This window comes from Lytechinus variegatus, chromosome 4, assembly GCF_018143015.1.
Source record: "Lytechinus variegatus isolate NC3 chromosome 4, Lvar_3.0, whole genome shotgun sequence".
Taxonomy (NCBI): Eukaryota; Metazoa; Echinodermata; class Echinoidea; order Temnopleuroida; family Toxopneustidae; genus Lytechinus; species Lytechinus variegatus.
In genome coordinates, this window is record NC_054743.1 from 31,107,531 (window position 1) to 31,127,264 (window position 19,734).

The window sequence follows — 19,734 nt, forward strand, 5'->3', positions numbered from 1 at the left end:
AACAGTCGGTGGCCAAAGCTTCTCAGCCAATCAAAAGCAAGGATTTCACTGAAATAGTCAGCACTAACACTTTTGTCAGTGTTGACAACTTTTATGAAACACCCCCAGGTACCCATTCACCTCTCCTTGGTCGAGTGCAACACAGTGCGGATAAATTTCTTGCTGAAGGAAAACACGCCATGGTTAGGATTTAAACCCACGAAACTCTGTTTGAAAGGTAAGAGTCAGAACCACTAGACCACGACGCGCCCGCAAAGTCATAGCAAAATACTATTTAAAGGATCGAGTCACAAGTAACATCACCATTTATTCACTGTCACTAATCCATTTAATTTTTAAGATGATATAATTTGAGATCTTATGGTAATACCGAGGTCTCCTGTATACTTATCTGCATATAACTATACAGGAGACTAGAATCATGGCAATAAATTGACACGTCATACAAAGTGAAAAAAGGAATAGCGCGTTTTTTAAGCCTGTCACTCTAACAAAAAACAAAGCTTAACATTTTCTGTAATTGTTTAATTTTTTTAAACAACGTGTTTAATAATTTTAAACACTTGTTTAAAAAGTGTAAACAGCAGTTGTTTTAAACAGAGTGACGGGCTTAAACAACGTGATTAACATTTTAAACAGTATTTTTACAGTGTACATGAATGCAAAGCAATTCTCTCATTGGAGAAAAAAAATTCAGACTAACTTTTTATTGTGCAAATTTCCGTCATTTGCCGCAACCTTTTTATATAGGACATATAAAAATCTACATGTTTAGAGACCCCTTCCTCATTAGTGGGCCACCACTTTTTTTTCTTTTGTAAATCTCGAAAAATATAAATTTCATGATTTTAAGGGAAAACAATTTCAATATCAACTGGCGGCCGTTTTGAAAAAAAGAAAGAAAAGGGCTGTCCATTTTTCAAAATGGCAGGACGCTAAACATTTTTTTTTGTCCAATCTATAGTCACAATAACCCAATAATTAGATTAATTAACTACGTGCAAATAAGTCTAATAAGAAGATTATTAACAAAAGAGAATAGATCAGAGTTATAGAAACTTGTCATTTTCATTTTTGTCTTCCGGGCCCTGCAGTTCGTATTTAGCTACAGGATGTTTTTCATTCTTTTCATTTTCGTCGTCGACGTGAAAACTCTCGAGGATGTCCCATTTCTCACTCACGTAGCCCTTCTCGAACAGGAGGGCAACACCGTAAGAAAACACAAGGGTCGTGATCAGCGATACCAGCATGGCCAGCGATCGAAATGGAAAGAGCTGACCGTATTCGTCGTCGTAAAACGGGTAACGGATAAAATGTGGCATGCCTATTGCTTCCTCACCACCACCGAGGCGGAGAATGAGCCCGATGATGAGGCCGGGAATGAGACCATACGTATTCGCCTTGGGCACATGGACGACGCAGATCAGCTGAGGGAAGAGGATGACGTACACGAGGTCGGAGCAGAGAACGAAGAGGGTGTAAATAGACTTGAGCGTCAGGGCTAGGATTGTGGCGATCGCGGTGACGACAAGGATAGTGCATCGCAACACCCAAATAATTTCTTTGTCTGAAGCCTGGAAGGAAGGAAGAATGGAAGGAAGAAAGAATGGAAGGAAGGAAAGACGGAAGGAAGCAGACAAGGAAGAAAGGGAAAAGGGGAAAAAAGAAAGTTAAAAAAGGGGGGATGAAAATTTTCATTTGAGAATCGCTTTCTACAATTTTTTTTTTTTTATTCAGGTGACGGGCGTGATAAAGGCATATAATCGCGAGTTTGGTTCCAAAATGATTAGCGGATCGGAAAGCTTTTTTTATTTGAAAATTGTTCAATTATACACAAGGAAAAAAATGTTTACGATATATTAGGTTTATGATCGAAGTTGTGTTAAATAAGGCATAATGCTGTGTTGCTCCGATGGTCGTCGTATGCCCCTTCCCTTCTCCGAGGGGTGAAAGTCTACTTGGTACGACTAATGTTTATAAGCTGGACTCGCAGCTTCACAAAGAGCATGAAGGGCGAAATACCGGGAGATGCGTCCCTTTTTCAAATTAAATTTCCATATTAGTCATAGGTAGTCTTACCTTTGGTCGGAAGATGGTCGAATAGATGTTCCTTACGAACATAGAACTGGATGAGAGAACAGATGAGTCGGTCGACGACATGGTCGCTGCAGAAATGGCTCCCAGTCCCATGAAAGCGATAAAAGGAGGGGTAAGAAACTGCATGATAAGAGGAAGGACCAAGCTTGCATCCTCATAGGGATCTGTCTTGTTTAAGTTAACATTCGTCATCTCCCAATCTGAATGAAACGAAACGGTCAAAACGATAACGTCATCTTTCGTTTGATATTCTTGACGTCACATCTTAATTCGAAATTAGACACGACGTAAACAATAATGACACGTACCAATTTGAATTTCGACATAAAGTAACTTCAAATTCAAACATAACGTAAATTAAAACCGAAATTATTACTACTACTACTACCACAATCACAACTACAACCAATTCCATTATCGGCATCATTTTCATCTTCATCGTCATCATAATCATTTTCAAACCTCGTCTTTTGACAACTCGTGATCGTCATCAAATCCTCCACCACCACCTTATCCACTGGCGTACAGATCGCAGGACTGGGTTTCATGAACAAGAAAAAAAAATAAGAGGATACGGAAACTAAAGTGGGTGAATATATAGCATTAATTTTCTATATCATGTCAAATTCTTTCACGAAATTATAATTTGGATAAGAAAAAAAATATTTTCCTTGCAGCTTTTTAGGAATAATGTCCTGTGAATGGCCTCCTCATTTTTGTGGTTCAATTCGCGTCTGTTATCATCCTCCTCCTACTCCTCCCCCTCCTCCTCCTCCTCCCCCTCCTCCTCATCATCATCACAATCATGGTTATTATTACAATCACCATCGCCGTCATTATCATTATCGTCATCCCCACCACCATCACCATCATCATCATCACCACCACCATCATCATCATCATCATGAGCAACATCCCGATCATCACCACCGTCTTCATAATCCATGTCATCGTCAACATCATCATTATCACCATCATCACAATCATCCTAATCACCACCACCACCATCATCATCACCACCGCCACCATGATGCGATCATCATCATATAGCACCCACCAGTACTTGAACCAACGGCACCAAAGATGACAGCTGGGATAGCCATAACCAAGCACCCTATGGTTGCCCCGTACGACAACTTTACGGCAAGGTCTGGCGTCTTGGCGGCAAGGGCTCGCTGGTAGTAGGCCTGCCACGGTACCCCGCCAAATATCTAGGAAGGTGAGATGGAAGTGTTAATAGGAAGAGGGATATAAAGAGAGAGATATTTATGTAGCAATGTCTAAAAAAAACGCAGAACATTGTTAAAGGGTCAGGTGATCTATGTTAACTAACATTTAGACCTGTGTAGAGACGTTTGAAATACCTCATTTGTTGATTATTTTAAAAAAAAATATTTGTTTACCTTTGATTAGATTTGATTGATGCCCTCAGATTAAAAAAAAATCTATTCTAAAAAGGCCTAGTAAACTCTTTTTTTTCTCACACAGTTAGTAATTGTATAAGCAGTGTCGTGTTTAATATATATTTTTTCTATTTTTAATCTAAAATAAGGGTGGTATTCTGATAGGTTTACCCCACTCTACACTAGAAATTTAATCCACACTTCTACGGAATGCTAGGCTTTATATCTCCTCCATATTCGTGGCAATTATAATGTATATAAATTCACTAAATATTCATAATTTTGTTTTGTATTTTTCTATTCTATTCATCCTACAACTAGATTATTATTTTGAAAACGTTTTGCAGCAGGACAAGAATAATCTTAAAATGGTAAATCAGTTGACGAATGGCACTCCATAAGAGTGTGGTCTAAGTTAACCCAGGTTTAACTAAGCCACGGCTTTCAGATTACCACTGAACGGCCCGTATTCTGTACTCAGGTTTAAATTAAACTCTGGTTTAACGTTTTGATTTAACTATGGAGAACCAATCGGAGCACGAATCCGTTACAGTTTACATTCAATATATTAACTCATATGACACCCAAATTGTTCATAATAATTGCCTGGGAATGATAACTGAAGTATTTTTCTTCATTATGAAAGCAAAAGGAAACCAAAGTAGTAAGCATAAGAAATATACAATATAAATATTTTTTTTGGAAATTTTGGCATAGAGTTAGACTGTGGTCTAAGTTAAAGCTGACTTTAGAATAACGGGCCATAATCTCAACCATGTCAACGCAGGGAATACATACCAGAAGCATCCAATTATCTAGCCACACCCCAACTAATTTGTTATCCCATTCTCCAAGCCACTCATCTTTTGTTTCCGATATGGGAACCACGGCTTCATGGGTCATTGCAAAAGGCACTGCTAACCACTAGAATAAAAAGGAGATATATAGGTAAGAGATATAGATAAGAAAAGAAACTTCATCCCCATACGTGCCTATTTATGGATGCAAAGAGGGCGTAAAACGCAAAAAAAAGAAACAACAAATCCGTTGGAAAACGATAACTTGGTGAAAATAGTATGATTCGCTGTTTGCCCGTGGGCCTTCGTCGTTGAGGATCCCATACGGTAACAAATGCGCTGGAGTGACATCAGCCCCGATATCCAACAATGCCCAAACTTTCTCTATTTCAAAGATCTTCTAACTTTCTACTAGTTTCTACTGTTCTAGACGTTCCCCCTTCAAAATGGCAGATTCTAGCATTATTTTTCAGACGCCCCATCCGCTCTGCACACTAAGAAATAAAGGTTCAAAATTGAACCCCGAAAGGTTGATGCAAAATCAGCACACTATGGGTTCAAAAATTGAACCCTGCGGTTGGGGTTCAATTTTGCACCCTGCGGGTTCAAAACTGCACCCCTAGGGATTCAATTTAAAATTTAAGGTGCAGTTTTGAACCCGCAGGGTGCAAAAATGAAGCCCAACCGCATGGGTTCAATTTTGAACCCATAGGGTGCTGATTTGCATCAACCTTTCGGGGTTCAATTTTGAATCTGTATTTCTCAGTGTGTGTTGCTCCATGGAACTACTAGTCCATGGGTGCGCTAAAACCTGTCTTCTACCTCCTTTATACCTGACTTTATGTAAAGTTGACTCCCTTGCTGTCGATTACTGCCGTTGCTATGACATCCTCTATAATACAGTGCGTCCCAGAAAAAACGAAACCGAGATTAAGCGATGATTTATCATAACTTAATCACAAATACAATAGACAAATGACCTACCAATTTAAAGCTTCGAATCTCCTCTGTCATCTAATGTTACTTAGATTATTCCTCATTCACGCATAAAAGTGAGAAAAAACAATTTGAAGAAAGGATACCAAAAACTAATTTGGCGGGGGTATCTGAATTTCAAAAAGAAAATCACATGCCTAAAAGGTCAATATCTGCTCTTTTATTCGATACCTTAATCACAAAAAATGGTCTAGAAGTAAAAAAGTTATGTTCCTTCGAAACAATGCTTGTATTTCCATAATTTCATCAAATAAACGCGTTTTCACCGTTTTCCACAGAAGCTATCGCACGGTCAACAAAAGACTTAATGCATGGCTGATCGTCAACAAAACGGAGTGTCGAGTGAGTTTGAACGCTAACCTGTAAAACCTCTTCATTTTATGAAATCATTAAAATTCAAGCCTTATTTCAAATAACTAGAACTTTCTTATTTCTTGACCATTTTCTGTAATTGAGGTATCAAATTAAAGAGCAGATTTTGAACTTTTTTAAAAATGTGGTTTTCATTTTGAAACCCATATACAGCCCGCCAAATGGCTTTTTGGTATCCCCTCTTCAAATTGTTTTACTCACTCATGCGTGAATGAAAACTAATCTATGTAATTTCAGATGAAAGAGGAGATTCTAAACGTTACAATGGTAGGTCATTTGTCTATTGTATTTCTGATTAAATTATGATAGATCATCGATAAATCTCGGTATTGTTTTTTTTGTGGGACGCACTGTATAAAAAAATTTCGGAATTTGATTTGAAACAGAATTTGGCAACCGTTGTGAATGGACGGCCGTATAGGAAGAGCGTATCATAAACTTGATGGACACTTTATCCTACAAACCCTGCTTTATCCGGTAATTACTATAGTAACAGTGCTACTCAGCCAATAAAAAACGGGGAAAGTTGTCAGACCTGGAAACTTGTCAGACGAAAATGTTGATGAAAAGCTCCCTAGTTAACCTTTTCTTCGACTTGAAAATTACACTTTGAGTATGAATATTTTAATATTTTCCAAAACCAAACCCGACAGTTATAGCGTGCATTTTCCACACATGTATACATTCCTTCAGGCATTTAAATTAAGCATCATAAAAAAGTTTTTAAAGAATAAAGCTGAGCAAAACAAAAATTGAAGATTCACAATATAAATACATCAAAACCTCCATTGATTATTTTTTACAGATTGAGTGGGAAAAGCTGTTTCATTTTTTGCTACCCTGTAACATGCAGTGCTAATGAGACAAATATAGGATGGATCTATACTTATACTCACAAGTCCGATGAAAATCAGAATAAGTTGCACGATGTCAGTGTAAGCTACGGAATAGAGGCCTCCAAACAAAGTATAAACAGCGGCGATACAGGCAGATATGATCACAGCTAAATTCTGGTCGAGCTCCAAAATAACAGCAATTGATGAGCCTTAGACAATATTGAAGTAAGTAATAGAAAATTGAATGAAAAACCTCACATTGGTTGGGAAAGAGTGTTTGTTTCGGTTCGTTTTTGCATTATAATTTGTAATCAAACATCTACATAGCAAGTAGAACTAGAATTAGAAAACGGAAGGATAAAATCTTTAACTAGCTGCTTACAGCTTTACATTTCTACATTTTTTTTTTAGAAATCCCAACAGTAGGCCTATGGATTAAAAATAAATTGGTTAAAATCGTGTAAATCAATGAAAATGCGTATAACCTGCGGGTTGCTTCGTCGGAAATCAAAATCGATGAAAATCATCAAAGAAATTAAATAGGTAATTCGTCAGCGGTAGCAATATTCAATTTGTTTTTAGTATTCAGGACTCATTGAGAGTGTTTGACAAAGATTTACGTACGAGTCGCACTTTTAATGCCGACGCGCACGTACATATCTATGTAACGCGCAATCTGATTGATGGATATGCGGGTAGTGCGCATGATCTGCCCAATGTGGTGATGTCTTCTATTCAGTACGCACCTGTAAATTTAAGTGCGATTCTTAGTCACACATTAATCGTTTGCAAAACACCCCCTCATGTAAAGAGAAAAGTACCACACTGAGCTTTTTTTTTAATAAACGTCCGCAAATATTTACACTATTTCCTCTATACATGTATAAGATAGCTACCAACATGGAATGATGAACTAGTTCGTTGTATGCATATGCATTGATTTCTACTGCCACTCCAAATCAGGAGGGGGGGGTGAACAGGGGAAGTTGACATAGAGGGTATTATCTGACACCGAGATAGATCCTTGGTATTTGATTGGTTGCTTGATATCGATCTTTCGGACCTTTTTTTAAACAAGTGCACATCGAGTTACGTGTAGCATTTCCATTTATTTAAATGCAGGATAAAAGAACATTGAGGATTAAATGCCTTGATCACAGGCATAGGTACCGCGGCCGGGGATCGAACCCAGGACTTTCCATGTATAGCCAGGCGCCTTCATTCATTCGTGCAATGGACATAATACTTCATTCGGTGAAGGATGAAATGCATGATCCTTTCAACCCGGCTACGCCTCGATCAATAGATCTTCTCACCTCATAGAGTATACTGTCCATTGCATTCATAAACATTCATTATTTGTATTTGTAAGACAGATAGTCACGTGTGATTGGTCCATAGCGCGTCACATGACATGATCGAAATCAAATGTATTTTCTCAGTCGGTCCATGAACCTTCGATGAATATAATTACCAACCGGTCCTTGAATATATTTTTCTACGTGTATGGCGCCCTCTTGTGGAATAGATGTTACCAACTAAACGGAAATAAAATATGTGGGACTAAAGCAGCGATCGTTTTGCAATCGATCAACTACACTCGATATCAATTGGTATTAATCAATTTTTCGAAACAGACCGCGAAATTTACGTGAGTCGATCCGACGACGACTATAGGAGCATACTACTAGTAATAGGTTTAACGTTATGCCTTTTTCAGTTACTAAAATGAAGCATATTATTTAATTGTGTAACGTTAGAAAGGAATAAACCGTCATTTCTGAAATTCTGGGGATTTATTCAACGATTTCTGGATGGATCATCGTACCGGTATTGCTGAGTGGAGCCAACTTTTTTTTTAGCAGATTAGTGTTAAAACTTTTAGTTTTGGATTTGGCCTTCCTCTTGTTCGCCGTGCAGACTCCACTCCACGTCAGTATACCGCCGCTACTGCACTACGCTCCACAAGTGTAGCGGTATAATGAAGTGGAGTATAGCCTGCACGAACATCGTTTGAGGTAGATTTGGCCTAATGTCAACGTCAAAGATTTGTGGTGATGTCTGATGAGGAATAACATCAGCATTTCGACGATAAAATTTGGCATTTAGTCTATAGATTTAGGCCTAGATCTAGGTCTACCGTGAGATCGTTAGGTCCAACTTTTTAACGTGTTAACTAGGGCTTATGAAGGCCTAACGTTAGATCTAGGCTAGAGTTTAAAACCAGTTAGGCCTAGAGAAATCTATAAAGTTAAATCATGCTAACGACAACATGAGTTAGATCTAGGTATCTAGATCTAGTTAATATTAGTTAGATTTGGTCCTGGAATACCATAGGCCTACATCTTGGCACACAGCCGCAACCTAGTCTGACTTAACGTTAGAACTCTAAATCTAGATCCCACGTTAGATCTAGATTTCTAGACCTGTTAGATCATGTTTTATCTCATCCCAAATTAGGCCTAGATCGGAATCTGCACCTGATCATGGCCTAACATGCATTCTTGGTCTGCCTTGGGTCCTGGACTGGACTCTTAGGTCTAGGGCTAGATCTAGGGCTAAGCCTAAACAATTTTTATTCATCATTAAAGGCTATCAAACATAACACATATTGACTAATGGGATCAGTAAAATTGGAATTTCTTCGGGAAAATATTACTCCTCGGGAAAATATGAATTCGGCGGTTCAAAGACTGTTTATATTACACAACCCATCAGTCAATATTATACAGATATTGACTAATAGGGTGTGTAATATAAACATTCTTTGGACCGCCGGATTTGTATTTTCCCGATGGGTTATATTTATATTACACAACCCATCAGTCAATATTATACAGATATTGACTAATAGGGTGTGTAATATAAACATTCTTTGGACCGCCGGATTTGTATTTTCCCGAGGGGTTATATTTATATTACACAACCCATCAGTCAATATTATACAGATATTGACTAATAGGGTGTGTAATATAAACATTCTTTGGACCGCCGGATTTGTATTTTCCCGAGGGGTTATATTTATATTACACAACCCATCAGTCAATATTATACAGATATTGACTAATAGGGTGTGTAATATAAACATTCTTTGGACCGCCGGATTTGTATTTTCCCGAGGGGTTATATTTTCCCGAAGCGCGGAAAATATGGTCACGAGGGAAAATATTAATCCTTTCGGTGGTCCAAAGAATGTTTTTTTTACACATCCCATCAGTCAATATCTGTTATATTAGATAGCCTCTAATGATGGAGATAAAGTAAGGCCTAACGATGCGTGCAGCATGTTTATGATATTCACAGTGATTGATTGAACTGGTATAGATCTAACGTTAGATCTTGATCTATAGATATCTAAGTAACGTTAGTCTAACGCAGTGAATGACCCTATTCTATTCAAATCAACTTTGTTTAGGCCTAGCACTAGATCTAAATCTAAGCTCGAGCCCAGTCCAGGTCCCAAGGCAGGCCGATAATGCATGGTAACATCTAATCCACAAGAGGGCGCCATACACGTAGAAAAATAATTATATTCATGGACCGGTTGGTCAATATATTCATCGAAGGTGGACAGGCTGGGAAAATACATTGATTTCGATCATATCACGTGACGCGCTATGGACCAATCGCGCTTGGCTATCTGTCTTGGCTATCTAATATGTATAATACAAACAATGAATGTTTATGAATGCTATGGACAGAATACTTCATGAGATGAAAATATGAAACGATCCATTCAACGAGGCGTAGTCAAGGTAAATGGATCAATCATTTCATCTTTCACGAAATGAAATAGGTCCATTCCACGAACGAAAAGAACATTCAGTATTTGGTTTATATTACACCTAAAAAAGAATATTTTTCTTATGAAATTTATTAATTTCGATGCAAGATATGCTCGGTCAGTTGAATATCGCGTATATACAACATACGCGCTGCTTGTAGTGCCTGCAGCAGTGAGCGCGTGCAAAGGACAAAGTCGTATGGATCGTATGGCCCGGTCGTATGGATCCGAAATTGCACGATGAAAGGATCCAAAATTGCACGGTTGATGACGTCATTGAAAAAATGGACAGAATGATCGATATCAAATCGCCAATCAAATGACAAGGATCGATCTAGGTGTATTATAATCCATATTATTACAAACCGAGTGCAGCCAATATGGTGGCACACCATAAGAGTTCCCCAAGGAGCGCTACTACGAACAATAATCCTCCGAAACGAGATCCATATTTGATCTGAAACGGGTCGATCATTGTCACGTAGTTGGATGCTCTCATCTTCCTCGTAAAGAAAAGCCCATCTATTATCGGAGTGAAAAATGAAATAAGGTTTTTTTTATTACATTCTGTAGTCGAGTCTCTTAATTTTATGGAGTGTAAGAAGAAAAAAAAGAATGAGATGGAAAAAAGAAAGGGAAGGAAAACTGGAAGAAGGTAGTGAGGAAAAAGAGGGGGAAAATTATGATGATGGTGGTCATGGTAATAATAATATAACATTAATAATGACAATAATAACAATAACAATGGTAATAATAACAATTAATTCAGCAATCAATCGTGATACTGAAAAAAATGATAAAAAGAATAAGAAGAACAAAAAGCAGAGGAGGAGAAGGAAGAAGTAGGAGTAGAAGAAGAAGAAGAAATAGAGGAAGAAGATAAAGAGGAGGAAGAAGAAGATTTTAGAATTCCATGAAGAATGATAAGGTCTCAAGGAGAATATATCAAGGTAACAGAAATAAGGTCATGTAAACTTATTTGTCTGTTGTTGACTTCTGGTCAACATATTGTTGCTTTATAAGGCCAATAAAACGAAAGAGAAGTCTATAAAGATTAATTTAGATAACTAAAAGCAATTTAAGAGACAGACCCTATACAAATAAAACTAGAATGAAATAAATGGAGGATCAACTACATTTAATATCTTGCAATCAAATTACATATACAATGTATTACTATTACATTCTAAGAAATGCTTATTGCTTTGATTATAACCTGTCTGTTCCCTTACAAGAACTAGAAAATTGTAATGAATATCTCGAACGTGAGTTTTCTAATGATTTCTTGATTAAGCAACATTTTTGACAAACAACATTAAAACTACAAGGAAAATGTGTAAGATTAATGCACTTTTAAATAGAAGAAAGGTCTTATTAAACAATGTCCGCAAGTGTATTGAACAATTTATTATTAAAGCATCACAACTTACTGACGGCGAAACTGAGACTGTATCCGATTGGAGCTTGTGTCCATAATAACCCACCGCCTGGTCTGAATACCTTTTCCGCTGTTCCATTGATGTAGCCACCTCCCACCCAAGTTGCTGACAGAATAAAATACTTATGTATATTAGGCAGGAAAAGACTTTTTTATTCTTATTCTTTTCTTCATCATCATCATCATCATCTTCTTCTTCTTCTTCATCTTCTTCTCCTCCTTCATCGGCTTACTGATATTTTCTCACATTCAAAACCAATTAAGTTTTGTACTATACTTTCTTGAATGACTTTACATTAAAAAACAACGTCAATGGGAAGAAAATAAACGTGCACTGTCATGATAGTACATAACGCAAGACTATAAACGATTGATAGATTTTGATTGATAGGATGGGGTTACTGCCTCTTGATCATATTGCCAATCCGGTTTCAAAACGACTAACCGACTAGTGTGAAGAACCCGACAAACCATCCAATATCCCGACGGGCCACCATCACGCGTTCAGGATTGTCCCCTCCTTTGGTTCTCCTAGAAGCCCACATGCCAACGAGAAGGATGATGAGATAGAAAACGATCATCCCGGCGACACCACCCCAGTGAACCGCCATATTTGCGATGCTGTGTAACTGTAAGAACGAGCAAGGATATAACGACCCATATTTTATTTAAAGAAAGGCAAATTTTAAAGTCGTATATTCATTTACATCTGTACGGGAGAATGATTTTAGCATCAACTTGAACAACAGTCAATAAACTATTAAAAGGAGTAAGAAAAAATGGGTTTATATTAAAGAAAAATGTGATTCTAAAAAGTGAACTTTCCGACTCTACGTAAAGCAAATAGCATATCAAAAATACTATTTCAGATAGCTATTTTCCGATATCGACAGTTTAGATATGGATTTTATTTTTGTATACTGACAAGCTTCTGTTCATATTTACATTCTCTAAGTTTTTTCCGATATGTAATGCATTTCTTTATATCTACAAATTTCTGCCCACATTTGTGATTCTTTTATATATATATATATATGTTTTTTTCAAGCTAGCTAAGGTGCTAGTATTTTTTTTTACTTAGCGATGAACATCCATATTTTGTTTTATTTGGGGGGGGGGATTTGGGGGCTTTGTGCTGGTTTCATGGGTTGATTTATGTCACATGGGTGGTATACGTCAGCTGCCCCTTCGACCACCTTTACCGTAAGATTTATAATTTGAATTGTTTTATTATTTCTCTCCTATATACGTGGGCTCCGTTGGGTATATTTTCATCGACCGAGGGCGTCTGCTGTTCCTTTCCTGCCGCCCTGTTTTTTTTTTACATTTTTGTAATGAATACTCTGTGGCGAGAATCGGATGACTAAGACAACATTATGACGTTTGAAACCTCCTCCCCACTATACTTTCTCCTTCATGTAAAACTGGGTAAGGGAGGAATGGAGCTAAGATGATGAAAAAAAAGGTAACAAAAAGAGGATGGGGTGGATAATTCTAAAGTAAAAAAAAACTTTGAGGTCATTATATAACAAAATGTTTTGCTCGCGCTTCGCGCTGCTCTACGTAACGGTCTACGGCCGTGTTCAGGGGTCAAATCGTATATGTTTAGAGGGGCGACCTAACGTATTACAGGCTCCTAGATAGATCAAGGACAACCCGCGTAATTGGTACATAATCTTCAGATATCTGTTTCTATCAAAACTGTTTCTAGGACGTTTTGTCTTATCATTGGACAAATTTGAGTAAAGAAAGTCTGTGCGAACAGGTTCAACGGAATACGCATTGTGGGTAGTCTGCAGGTATATACATTCACTGAAACTTTCATCAACAAGTGTTTCTTCATAGCACATAATTATAATAATGATATCAATAATAATAATAATAATAATAATAAAATACTACCACTATAAAATAAAATTATAGAGTAATCTGAATATATTTTGTAAACCTAACCCTAAAGACCCCAACAAAAATGAAAGGCCTCTTCGCTTCACCTTCTAATATTGCTTCCAATATTGTTTTGTTGAAAAGTGACTTACTGTTGCGGAGTTAGGTGTCAAAAGAGAGTCTTCGGTGTAAACTTTAACGTTGACCTGAAAATGACATTTGACCTTACCATGTGACCTCCGACTGCAGCATAACATTCACGTCCCCAAAGTCCATCTACCATCCAAGTTTGGTTGAAAAGTGACTTACGGTTGCGGAGTTAGGTGTGATAAGAGAGTCTTGCATGTAAACTTTAACGTTGACCAGAAAATGACCATTGACCTTACCCTGTGACCTCCGACTGCAGCATAACATGCAGGTCCCCAAGTCCATCTACCATCCAAGTTTGGTTGAAAAGTGAATTACATGTACAGTTGCGGAGTTAGGTGTCATAAGGAAGTCTTGGATGTAAACTTTAACGTTGACCTGAAAATGACCTTTGACCTTACCATGTGACCTCCGACTGCAGCATAACATGCACGTCCTCAAAGTCCATCTACCATCCAAGTTTGCTTGAAAAGTGACTTACGGTTGCGGAGTTAGGTGTGATAAGAGAGTCTTGCATGTAAACTTTAACGTTGACCTGAAAATGACCTTTGACCTTTCCTTGTGACTTCTGACTGCAGCATAAGATACAGCTCCTCCAAGTCCATCTATCATCCAAGTTTGGTTGAAAAGCAACTCAGGGTTGTGGAGTTATGTGTCATTAGGTTTTGTGACGGACGGACGACATTTGGATCCTTAAAGTCTCGCCTTCACCTTTGGTGGGAGAGAAAAACTCTTGTTACCTTTGTCAACGATGTCTCCGCCCACGCCAAAATCAATAGGCGGCTTTGCTATACCATACTCTATCTTCATGCCAAATTTTAAGATGATCAGAGAAGAAAGGCAACTGATAGATCGCTCACAAGAAAATCTCTGCGGCGGCGGCGGACGCGGCGCGACTAGTCCAAATCCATCCTCCGAACTCTGTTCGCAATGTCCAGAATGGGTTGCGGTTTTATAATATATCACTCTAAAAACATTGTGCTTCAGCGCTTCATTTACATACTGTGATGATCAAATGCGCTGTGTAGAATGAGAAGGGGGGAAATGAATATTAGATTGCTAAAATTCCTAGCTTATCTTTAGATTATTTCATATGTCATTTTCATTTCGTGTATTTCCAGTTCCAAGAAATGCAAAAAAGTCGTGAACTATGAAACTCTAAACATACAGTGCACTTGGGAGAATTGCTTACTTTGTAATGGCGTAATAATGATAGGTGGATTGTTTTTACAGCGCTTTTTGCCCGAGGATACAAAGCGCTGCTATTATTACTCCGGCTTTGGCTGGAGCTGTATACCAGTTTTTCATAGGCGCTGGGTGCATTCAAGGAATTAATCTTGCCAGATACCCATCCATCTCCCAGTAAAGCGCAGTGTGGATAAATTACTTGCTGTCAAAGGAAATAAGGTATGGCTGGGATTCGCACCCGCGACCCTCTGTAATGACTGAATGGTGATCATGGGTATATTTGCTTTTGTTTGGTGTTTTGTTAGACTCAACGCTATCAACAATTTTATGAACTTTTTATTATCCTTTCCTGGATAGCAAGTTGAGTTTTATCGTAGGCAAATTGGAGGGACTATACCGCTTATCAAACATCAAACAAGATCTCAATAAGGGGCCGTGTGCACCACGATAAAAGGTTAATAAAATACACTAAAGCTGAACATTATCAATCACAGATTCTTCTATCAGAATAATTAATTCAGAAAAGAAGCAACATATTTTCTTCAAAGAAAGAAACTCATTGAGAATGTATTTTAGAAACGGAATATAATTGGAAAGAAGAATGGATCATTTATTAATATAGGCCTAATATAAATTATATATACTAATATAAATATTCTATATTTTCCTCATTTAATGGTAGTCTAAACAACAGGGGGTCAGTGTCTTGCTGAAACATATACAAATTGTCATTATTGAAATTGATTTTTTTTCGAACAGCAAAATCTGAAATGTGAATCAGTATTATAATGACAATAATAATAAATTAGTCTTATGTAGCGCTTTTAATGAAATCCATATCAAAGGGTTTACAATGTAGAACATACGAAATATACAAACAAAAGTGAATTTCGAAATCACATAAAAAATATATATCAAGGACACTTATAATGGGATAGAGGTGATTTCAGTATTGCCATACACCTAATCCAGGCCAGTAGCCGGGGGGGGGGGGGTTCCGTAGAACCCCTCCATTAACAAGAACAAAAAACCGTGAAGGAAAAGGGAAATCAAACCTAACCTTTTCATGATTACAACATTGAACGGAATGTCCCGTTTTAGGTCTAATCCTCAAAAGAGGTTCGTGATTCGCATTTCTAATAATTGTTTGGATATATTCTTTTCTTTGTTAAAAACGTGCCGAAACTGTCTGTTTTTTCCAGATCAGAATATCTATTTTTTTCTTCATCTCGTGGTACCCGCTGGCATATGTTTAAATAACTAAATACCGATCGCATTAAGAACAATACAAAAAGTGCGTACAAATGTGCCGTCTTTAGGTCTAAATCGCCAAAAAAAAATAAGATTCACCCCCGTATACTTTTTGTTTAAACAACAGTATGCTTTAAAACTCATTATTAGGTTAGACTGTAAAATTGTAAACAATTTTTCTTAGACTCTACATCCCTATAAACAATTTTTTTAAAACGAGTTCCCTCAACTTTCTTTATTTTTTCTTTATTTGAGATTCCATGAGTATTTATTTCCATATAAAAAGATAAAATATGTACATAGCATACTATGGTATCAAAGTAAATAGTAGAGGAATTTAATTAAGTCGCATGATATTCCATTAGTGTCAGCATGGACCTATTACGAGACAGGTCCATGGTGTCAAAAAGGGAGGTGTGGGTAGAGTATAATTATGTCACCCACATTTTGCCCTATCTCCGCTCTTGTATGCTATGGTTTTCTAATTAATAAGCAAGAGGTTGAAATAACAAAAGGGAAAGCATTATTAATATAGAGATTACATAGTAATTCAAATAGTACAATTGTTTTAACTAAGAATTACAAAAAATCTCCAATCTCCGCTCTTGTATGCCATGGTTTCCAATTAATAAGCAAGAGTTTGAAATAACAAAAGGGAAAGCATTATTAATATAGAGATTACATTGTAATTTAAATATTTGCCTTGCATAATGCAGTACAATTATTTTAACTAAGAATTACAAAAAAATAGGATATCTAACCAAGTTTTAAAGAAAAATCCGGAATGGCCCCGGATATATTCATGAGCAGCATGTTGATGAAATTAAATGAAGGAACAAAAAATTGACTCCGAACCATGGTTTAAATATCTGGTTTAACGAACTATTCCCTTTTAAGAAAGACCCGAAATGGTCCCGGATATATTCATGAGCAACACGATTATGAAATGAAATGACAACAAAAAATTGAATTTGAGCCGTGGTTTAATTCTATGCTTAACTATGGGAGAAAAAAAGTTTCACAGCATGGCATAATTAAAGGTCAAGTCCACCTCAGAATAATGTTGATTTGAATCAATAGAGAAAAATCAGACAAGCACAATGCTGAAAATTTCATCAAAATCGGATGTAAAATAAGAAAGTTATGACATTTCAAAGTTTTGCTTATTTTTAACAAAATAGTTATACGAACGAGCCAGTTACATCCAGATGAGAGAGTCAATGATGTCACTCACTCAATATTTCTCTTGTTTTTTATTGTTTGAATTATACAATATTTCAATTTTTACGAATTTGAAGATTAGGACCTCCTTGCCTGAAGCACAAAATGTTCAAATAATGGAATTCAACGTGTTCAGGGAGGAATGAAACTTCATTTCACATCACAATGACGAGAAAATCAAAATGTTTCATATTTCAAACAATAAACAACAAAATATATAGTGAGTGACATCATCGACTCTCTCATTTGGATGTAACTGGCTCGTTCATATAACTGTTTTGTGAAATGAAGCGAAACTTTAAATGTCATAACTTTCTTATTTTACATCGGATTTTGATGAAATTTTCAGTGTTATGCTTGTTGAATTTTTCTCTTTTTATTCAAATAAAGTTTTTGTTGGGGTGGACTTGTCCTTTAAAGCATATTTCTTTTGGCTTGTTTAGTTCAGGTGAAGAAATCTCAACCAAGAATCTACTGTTTGAGATTTCTGCTCATTTCGGTTATCAAAAAAAGATAACTTTGGATTCAAACGAGGGTTAATTCTAGCATCGGTTGAGGATGAAGGTCTGCTTGAAAAAAAAGGAAAAGGAAAGTAGCTTTAAAAAGGGAAAGGGAACATCATCACGACAAATGGAACTTAACAATACAATTATATCGGGCACTCACCAAGTTGTAGAAGTTGTCAGATAAAGTAATGGAAATCGGAGCAACAAGATTTGTTGTTACGTCTGGGATTGGTCTAATCTCGGAAGAGAATGAAATCACTCGTGGCCTATATCAGTGATAGAGTTCTTCCCAGCTCCCTCAACAAATAAGCATCGATGAGTGTCTTGCCATTATCTTATCTAAGTGCTATCGATGCACGGTGTTACAGTCAAACCAATGAAACCGACTCCAAACTGACCGATACATACGTCATTGAAAATCACGTGATACTCTTGATCAGCACAAGAATGGAATGACATTCAGGGATGTTGACATAACAGTCTACTGTAGTGAAGTTACATATGATTTGAATTGAATTGCAATGACTTGTTTTGAATATACAGTGCGTCCCAGAAAAGAAACGAAACCTAGATGATTTATCATAAACTTACTCATAGATACAATAGACAAATGACCTACCATTTTAAAGCTTACAATCTCCTCTTTCATCTGAAATTACTTATATTATTTCTTATTCACGCATGAATGAGCTAAAACAATTCGAAGAAAGCATGCCAAAAACTCATTTGGCGAAGGGTATCTGAATTTCAAAAAGAATATCACATGACTTAAAAGTTCAATATCTGCTCTTTAATTTGATACCTTAATCACAGAAAATGGTCAAGAAGTAAAATAGTTATAATCCCTCGAAACAATGCTTGCATTTCAATAAAAACCGAGATACGGCCCGCCAAGTGACTTTTTGGTCTCCCTTTTTCAAATTGTTTTTGCTCACTCATGCGTGAATGAGAAATAATCTAAGTAGTTTCAGATGAAAGAGGAGATTTTAAGCTTTAAAATGGTAGGTCATTTGTCTAACGTATTTGTGATTAAAATATGATAAATCATCGAAAAATCTCGGTTTCGTTTTTTTGTGGGACGCACTGTACAAGCGTGATTACACCTGGGAAAAAATAACAATTGAATTGAATTGAAATGAATTGAATATACAAGCCTTATTACGCCTGGGCAAATTGAATTGAATGAATTGAATTGAAAATACAGGCATTATTACGCCAGATTAAACATAAGAATTGATATGAATGGAAATGAATTGAATTGGTAAACAGTCAGTATTAATACGCCCGGGCAAACACTATAATTGAATTGAATTGAATAATTATATAGGCGTTAGTTGCAAACAATGCAGGTGCCCCTCCTAACCACTCCTTCCGAATGATTTTCGGTATTGGTATTTATTTTCTGTCTCACACAATAAAAAAATAGATGATTCAGAGTTAGTGTACGTGTATTATGAAATCATTACAGAAATTACAAGGCATATTAACCATTTCAGATCTGTAATTATAACAATCTGTCTAATATCATTTATAGTTATATTGGTCGGTTTAGACAGTACGTTTTTGCGCCCGTGTGAGAGGCTCCATACCCGTCCTTCACGGTTCCGCCACCCCAGCGTCGACCAAAGATAAATTTATTCAATGATACTTTAACCCCCCTTCTTTCACAAATTACTTCAAATATTAATTATTCTATTAATCATTGATTAATTTCTTGAAAACCTCATATCTTTCCTGATTGTTCTCCATTCACGAAAAACAAATAGTTCATTTGTTTATTCATTCTTTCTCATCTTAAATTTCTCAAATTA

At 36.7% G+C, this 19,734-nt stretch overlaps 1 protein-coding gene across 1 annotated transcript; it reads right to left on the reverse strand.

Annotated features, from left to right (window-relative positions):
- Nucleotides 1-372: 372 nt before the first annotated feature.
- Nucleotides 373-18,271, reverse strand: LOC121413832 (high affinity choline transporter 1-like). Its single transcript, XM_041606801.1, has 9 exons — nt 18,084-18,271; nt 12,169-12,352; nt 11,716-11,829; nt 10,652-10,807; nt 6,562-6,710; nt 4,299-4,424; nt 3,155-3,308; nt 2,080-2,297; nt 373-1,574 (listed from the first exon to the last, which is right to left on the reverse strand). Exons 2-9 carry the CDS (start codon nt 12,332-12,334, stop codon nt 1,050-1,052), a joined length of 1,608 nt encoding a protein of 535 aa, XP_041462735.1. The 5' UTR covers nt 12,335-12,352; nt 18,084-18,271; the 3' UTR covers nt 373-1,049.
- Between the last annotated feature and the right edge of the window lie 1,463 nt (nt 18,272-19,734).